We start from the raw sequence: 7,500 nt of genomic DNA, 5'->3' as shown, positions 1-7,500 counted from the left end.
ACTAAACCGTGAATAAAAAAGTTCTTTTTCGGATCAAATAATCTTTAAAGAAACGGAACGTTTGAGCCGTACATTCTTGATTTTTGTTTTTACACAATAAATTATTATTTCTTTAGTAACGACGAAGCTGTTGACGCTCGTGAGGTTCAAGAACCAACAGGAGATACGCGGGATAAAGAGCATTTGGATGGACTGACTTTGCCAAGTAACCCCACCACCAGCAAAAATTGTGACGGGAACATGGATTCCAGCGCATGCGCTGAAGACGTGGAAAATAGTGAACCCGCATTGGCAGACAACAGCACAGTAGTTATTGTGCAAGAAATCGCTCGCATTGTTGCTGCACCAGGTGCTGACCAAGATTCGTCGTCTGGCAGTAATAATTTTAAATGCCCTCACTGTGAGAAGTGTCTCTCCGGCCCTTCAAGCCTCAGCCGCCACTTAAAGACGCACAACCAAGAAAAACCGTTTAGATGTGTTCCATGCGACAAGGTGTTTTCCAGGCTGTCGAGTTTGAAGAGACACCAAGGCGGGCATGCGCAGGAGCGACCGTTCAAATGTACCGTGTGTGGTTGGACCTTCCTTCAGAATTCAGATTTGAAGATCCACGAACGAACTCACACGGGGGAAAAGCCATTTGCATGTGACCGCTGTGAACAAACATTTGGATGCAAAAAACGACTGAGAGCCCATTACAGGAAGCACACAGGCGAGAAACCCTACAAGTGTCCGGAGTGTGAAAAGAGCTTTTCCATGAAGAAAAATGTGATCCAGCATCTTCGGATCCACACTGGCGAGAGGCCTTTCACTTGCTTGGTCTGCAAGAAGACGTTCCGTCACCAGCATACCCTGAAAAAACACATTCGACTGCACGCTGATAAAAACGAAGCCCTGGAAGAGTACATTCAGAAAATCAAGGACAACAAAGAGTCGGATTCGAGGGATGAAGTGAATGAAGCGGATCAAATGGAAGTTGAGATAGTGATGTTAGAAAAGGGTCAAGAAAATACGGAGTCAGAGGAGAACGAAGAAGTGGAGAAGGAAGCGCAGACCACTCAACAAAGGGAAATGGTAATTAACGAAGCTGGGAAGGAGAATAGCGCTGAAGAAACTGAAGTGGGAAATGTTGCTCAAGCTGCCACAATGGGAAAGGAAATGGAAATGGAAAGAGCTGAAAAAAAGAAGGAGTTTGAGCACAGGGAACAGGTTGCAGTTATGGAAGGAAAAGAGGTGAAAGAGCCGGAGAGAATCGAAGATCGAAGGATATGCGCCGAAGAAAAAGAGCAAATGGAAGCAGTTTCTCATGTTGAATTGATGAATGCGACTTCAAAAGATGGACAGGAGACAGTGGAAATCAGTGAAGAGGAAGGGAATAATTAGAGTGAACAATCTCCAAGTCACACGCCAGAAACGAAACAGTGACTAAGCAAAACAATTGTGAACGTTTTGACCGAAATATTATGGAGTGTGATGGCAAGATATCACGCAGAGGTACAGTTTACTGTTTGTAACGTGCTTGAATTATTATATAGATAAAAAAAGAATGCAAACGATTGGGTAAAGCCCTCGATGGATCATACATATACTGAGAAAAACCCTAGATGTCGGCATATTTTTGTTGGAATTGTCGCGAAAACTAGAATCTAAACATACAGGTTTGATTCGTGAAGTAAACTGCTAGAAGGCTTGTATCCTCTTTGAACTTTTTGTTGTCTATTTTAAAAAGCCCGCTTAATATCGTGGGTTGTTTTCCAAAGTGTAAGCAAAAAAATGTGTGTAAATCGATAAAAAAAGTGGACTGTTTAATATTCAGAGCTTTTGAAAGTGTAGCGCGTTTAACGATATTTCCGAGAGAAATCCTTCAATTGGATTACTTCTCGTTAGCAGCACTTCACATCGTCCACGTCGGGGGAGAAAACCAATCGAAATAGCGGCTATTTCACAACAAGTATGACAGAGTTTCAGTACCAGGAGAAAGGAAGTGGGCTTAAATATCTGCGTGTAAGGACCTTTTAATTTCTTAACCTTCTAGATAAGAGAAAACAACTACAGATTGTTATTGAACTTGCTTGGTGATCTGCAGTATGTATTTTTCGTTGCTAAGATAAGTGTTTCTACGTGAAAAATAATTATTTTACAATGTTTGCCTCGACAGTTCGCTTTTTGCGAGCTGCGGAAGGTACAAGTAGCATTCATTTTGACCCACAACCGAGCTTGTGGAGACATCGGATTAGTCCTAAACTTACATCACAAAGTATTTTACATTGGTGTTTCCCAAGAAATTTTGTACTGTAAAACTTGCAAATCGGTTTGTGACGTTGGAAGAACAATAAATTATACTTATGCCAATCAAACCTCGGTCGTTTGTCTAAATGACTGTTTTAACATGAGAAAACATGCCCCACTCATAGGAGAGAAAGCGAAATACGTTTTTTAATGAAGAATTTAAAGTGCCCCTGCGACCAAAAAATCAATTCTTGCTTTTCTTTGGACTTCAAAACTATGTCAACTGAACACTAAGCTACCAAAAGTTTAAGTCCTTGATTTCACAGAGGGACCTGTTTATTTTAACTGGAATTTTCCTATTTAATGGTCCGCCATTACAAACTTTAAGATCTTGAGAGAGCTGGATCGAGGAGAAAATGATGTCAAAGACTCACTAGTTTAAGAATGCAATGCGTGTGTACGCCGCAGAATTAATATGCAGCACGGGAGTTTTTACCCTGCAAGCAGAGCCTTTCTTTTGCTTGCTCGATTTTGACGTTCTCGAGAAAGGCTCTGCATGAATCGAGTAAGATCTTTATTGAATATGCGCTGCATGTTGCCAGGATACAGTCTCGAACCCAAGCCTAATATGCCAGATCTCGCCGCCATCTTGGTTTTTCATGGTACAGCGGGCTCAATTATAACAATCGGTTTTGTCACTAAACGGACGCTCGCACTGGAAAAACCGGTTTGACGAGAGAAAACAAGATTGACTAGTCCAGAAGTTGGGGCTGCGGCGGCTTCAAAGAGTTGACGCGATTCGAGCAGAGCCTACTTTTCTCCTCCTCAGTAAAGAAAAAGACAAAAGGAGGCTCTGCTCGCAGGGTGGAGAGTTTTGGGCTTTAAGACTTTTGAACTCACGTTTTGCGTATATAATAAGCTGCATTCACACGCTGGTGAGCCTCTGACGTCACGCGATAACTGTAAAATACTATAATCGAAAAAGTGGTTAATTTTGTTTCGTTTGAAACAAGCTCAAGATAAGGGTTACATCGTAAGAAAATAACAACCTATTCGTTTGTTACTCTATAAGATATCGCAACTGTGTATAAATCTCAAGACAGGTTAGCGTATATTAAAAACATCAAGAGGATTTTTGGTTTCAGTGGTTGGAAAATTTGAATAAGAAAGAAGTTTAGAAACTGCAACATCTTCCACACTTGAATCGATCGCACACGTTTCACATTAGGTCACGTGCTTTTTTCTTCGAGTAACGATTGGTCCAGTTATGGGCCCGTGCTTTAGCCAACCACTGCATTTTTTTTATTACGGTCAGTTAATGTAACCGTAGATAAATATTTCCAAATGTTTGTAAGCATTACGTTCTATTTTTCTCCATTTATTCTGGTAATAAGTTTGAATCAGACGGGATTAAATAGCTATGGCTTTCGAAATTTCTACGTTTTTGTAAGATGAAACGAAATAAAACGTGGAAGAGCTTGAAGTGTTCAAGTTTAACTCTACTATGCACGAGTTTCTATCTCCTCCCAAACCAAATCTTGCCCAAATGTTTCATGGAGTCTCGTAACAGTACAATTGACGATTGTTTAACATGTATCATCTAGACTTCGTATCCGGCTTTCACCTTTTGTCTCCATTATCCTTGCCTCGCTTTGGTGTCATATCTCCTAGGCAACAGGGAGCTCATTTTCGTGGCGGACCACTCAAAAAGGTGTTTTGCGCAGCTCCAAAGAATTCGATCAGTGCTGTGCTATCAACGTCTGATCCTTCATCTGGGTTAGTGTCCACTTGCTCCCATGGCCAGAAATACCTTGTTTCCAGTGACGACCTGTGAAATCCGAACGAAGAAAATAACGCTCACATATCGGGACAAGTAGAGTTTCTTTGATACAAATTTGGCACAAAAATCAGCGATTAAAATACAACAACGTTTTGACCTCTCCAAAGTCATCACTGCTGTTAAGTAAATCGCCAATAAAAAGCCAGTAAAAAAAATTAACTGAAAGATCAAAACATAAAATGGAGTTTTTACAGATCCAAAAAGGTATTTTACCGACACTAGAAAGAAACTGAAGGACGATGTAGATCAAACGCACTTTTTGCGCAGCAATTTCGAGTAAAGAACGAATAATTTACAATGTGTGACATTTGTACTACAGTTTCAATATACGCATTCAAATGGTCCTTGCACCACTCTGTGGGAGGATATTGTGACTTGGAAGTAGTACTCTCAAACTAACCATGGGAGATATAAAACGGCATGCCATTGACGCCCGCTTTGAAAACTCCGGTTTTTACAAAGTCGCGCCTGCCGACGCTGGAGCACCAATAGGCCAGTTTCGTATTCTCACGGTTAGACTGGATCTAGCATGAAATGGAGGCTAATGCAAGGGAAATAATTATTTGCAGGTGAAAGATTCCCTCGCATTAGCCTCCATTTCATGCTCGATCCAATCCAACCTTTAGAATACGAAACTGGCCTATTCAAGGGCACGGAAACCGGCTTCCGCGGGGATTTGGGGAGGGGGGAATCCCGACATCCCATTCGGACCCGGCCTGTCTGACTATGACGCAAATAGTCGCTCCTAAGATACGTGCAACACAAGTCTTGTCAGGCGACATCATCCAATTTGGCAGCACTTCCTCCCCAGTAATAACTCACCACCTCCCGCTTTGCAGATTGGCGCCTTATCACACTGATCTAACGGAAGTGGGGGTTACAACACTTACTTGAAAGAGGCAGCTGAATCTCGCGGACTTTCGAACGTAGCCTCGTTTGTATCCTTGTTAAAGAAATATAACCGCCTGGCAGAGCGACTGTGGGCGTACGTCCACGGTTCTACGCAATCAAAAAGGAGAAAAAGGAAAAGATCACCTTTCGCTCTATCGCTGGGGTTTACCTTCCAAACCCATTTAAAATTAAGAGGAAGAAAGCTTCTGTTACCTTGAATTCGCTTAATAAAGTAAATTCCTCTCGGTAGAAAATGTCTGTCATCTTCAAGCATAAAACATTCTCTTGGTTCCCTGCTTTTTCCTTTCACAACTTTCATTTCAATTCTACAATTTAAAATCACAAAAACAAACTTTACGTCTCAAGAATCCTTACCATATCGGGTCAAAAGAACTAATAGCCAAATAAGACGAACGTCTTACCTGGAGAAAATTTCTTTCAGAGAATTACTGTCCACACGGAAGACCTGTTTAAGTCTGAAATGTAACGTTTTGTCATTAAAAAACGGATGAAGCCAAACGCATCTCTCCCAATCATGCAACTTTATGGCTGGTCGTCTTAGTGAAAGCTTTCCAAACAACACTACTAAGTCGTATTATGTTAACACTAGAAACAAGCACAAGTGTGACTTTTTACAAAGTCTGGGTATAATAGACCTTTTCACGGTTTCTGACGCCATATTGGTTGGGGGCAAACACGGCTTAAAGCACAGTGGATGTATGGGACAGGCAGGTCGACGGTCCTCTAGGAAAGGAAAGGAACTTTATTTAAGAGTCTAGTCGTTCTAGCACTGGAGCACTAATTTGGGACACTGTAAACTGAAATCAGCAATTAACGCGAATCAAGTCAAATGTTACTTTTTCAAAGGAGGGGAAAACCGGAGTACCTGGAGAAAAACCTCTCGATGCAGAGTTGAGAACCAACAAATTCAACCCACATATGACGCCGAGTCTGGGAGTCGAACCCGGGCCACATTGATGGGAGGCGAGTGCTCTCAGCCACTGTGCCTTCCCTGCACCCCCAGTTTACCCTGCATGTCCTTTTTTGAGCGCTTGGCCGATTTCGCTCTCCCTCTCTTAACAAGCTACTCTTTTACAGGATAATTAAACAAACCCGCTCTTACCTCAAGGGAACCATTGCCGGCATCGTTGGCTTATTTACTGCCTTCACGAGCAATCCGGCCATTGACATTCTGAACATAAAAGGATGATGCATACATTTTTTCAAATTTTATGTTATGTGGGAAATTTCCCATTTCCGTGTTTAACACTTGTGACCTTCACTGGTGTATATAAACCATAATTGAACAATATTGATATGCATGGTTGCTTTGTGGTAACTTGCTGTACTTGCATTTCCAATCCTGTTCTGACAACCAACAATGTTTGTCTTAGGTAGTACCAAATTTACTCCAAGACAACATAGAGCTAGCGTGCCTCCTTGATGCTGCTATTTTCCATTCGAATTGTTTCTTTCTCTACACTGACCACAAGCTTTAAAAGTTAAATACAATCCTGCACCAATATGGATTCCTTCCTTTGTTTTTCCAATGCTTGAGACTCTCCATGGCCCTCTGCTTTGCACACCCTTTCCTACCTGTAACATTTCCCCCAACCCCTCCCGACTTGACATCCCTTTCCTTTACGAAATCTGCTGTGCAGTACCTTTCATGGTAATGCAGGCTCCGCACGTCTTTTCCGCCAAGAATCACCGCGTCAATAATATGCACAGCAGTAGCTTTCCTCTGTCCCTTTCCCTGACGGAATTAACGACAAAACAGTACAACTTGTCTCTGATCTACATCTTGCTATGGGAGAATCACGCTCGCAAGTAACACTAATAATTTTATACTGATTTTCTTGCATTGGACGAGAATATGAAGGTAAAAGCGATGGATTTTTCTTCAGGTAGCAAGTTGAGAGATTTGTTCATAACTATTTGCGAGCTTTGCCTCACGGCACCATATGATCAATCGGTACGAATCTTAATTGAGTTCATGAGCCCAGCGAACCCCAATCTTTTTTTCAAAGGGGGGGGGGGGGGGGGTGGGGGGTTGGGGTGGCGGCTTATTGATCACGATGAAGATGAACTTACAATAATTGTTTCAGGATCTTGATGAATTAAAGTCAATGTGTTTGTGGATCATAACAGCGGTTTTCAATTGAGTGTCGAAAGTATTTAGCGAATTGCTTTGGTTTATGATTACTTCACTCAGTGATTGGTTCAAAGTTCTCGCGCCACTTTTTCAACCAATCAGAAGTGAAACGAAAACCAATCGTGGACTGAGGCAATGTCCATGGTTAAATTCTCTACGTAGGTATTCTAGGTGTTTATGATGAGTACATTTTTAAGACAATACTGGAAATCATCCTTTATTTTAAAGAATCACAAAAAATGACTGAGGCAAGTGCCTTTTCTTTCAAGTATAAGGGGTCAATAAAAGTTGTTGTTGTTGTTGTTGCTGTCGTTTTGCCTCATACTGGCTACGGCCTTGACTTTGGTTTTGGTTTTACGGCAATCGATTGAAACGCGCTTTTTAAACC

General features: G+C 41.7%; 2 protein-coding genes across 2 annotated transcripts in view; one reads left to right on the top strand and one right to left on the bottom strand.

The window, feature by feature from the left end:
- The window catches only part of LOC138049492 (zinc finger protein 271-like), a 12,967-nt gene extending 10,379 nt beyond the window's left edge, over positions 1 to 2,588 (top strand). Inside the window, exon 6 of the mRNA XM_068895781.1 lies at positions 117 to 2,588. Coding sequence (XP_068751882.1) covers positions 117 to 1,380 — 1,264 coding nt within the window. The 3' untranslated portion in view covers positions 1,381 to 2,588. The remainder of the gene's footprint in view (positions 1 to 116) is intronic.
- A 1,013-nt stretch (positions 2,589 to 3,601) lies between these two features.
- Positions 3,602 to 7,500, bottom strand: part of LOC138049491 (cap-specific mRNA (nucleoside-2'-O-)-methyltransferase 1-like) — a 21,407-nt gene continuing 17,508 nt past the window's right edge. Inside the window, 6 exon segments of the mRNA XM_068895780.1 lie at positions 3,602 to 4,054; positions 4,957 to 5,065; positions 5,171 to 5,283; positions 5,380 to 5,433; positions 6,081 to 6,149; positions 6,622 to 6,713. Coding sequence (XP_068751881.1) covers positions 3,910 to 4,054; positions 4,957 to 5,065; positions 5,171 to 5,283; positions 5,380 to 5,433; positions 6,081 to 6,149; positions 6,622 to 6,713 — 582 coding nt within the window. The 3' untranslated portion in view covers positions 3,602 to 3,909.

Source organism: Montipora capricornis, chromosome 5 (genome assembly GCF_036669925.1).
Source record: "Montipora capricornis isolate CH-2021 chromosome 5, ASM3666992v2, whole genome shotgun sequence".
NCBI lineage: Eukaryota > Metazoa > Cnidaria > Anthozoa > Scleractinia > Acroporidae > Montipora > Montipora capricornis.
This window is presented reverse-complemented; position numbering and strand designations above follow the sequence as displayed.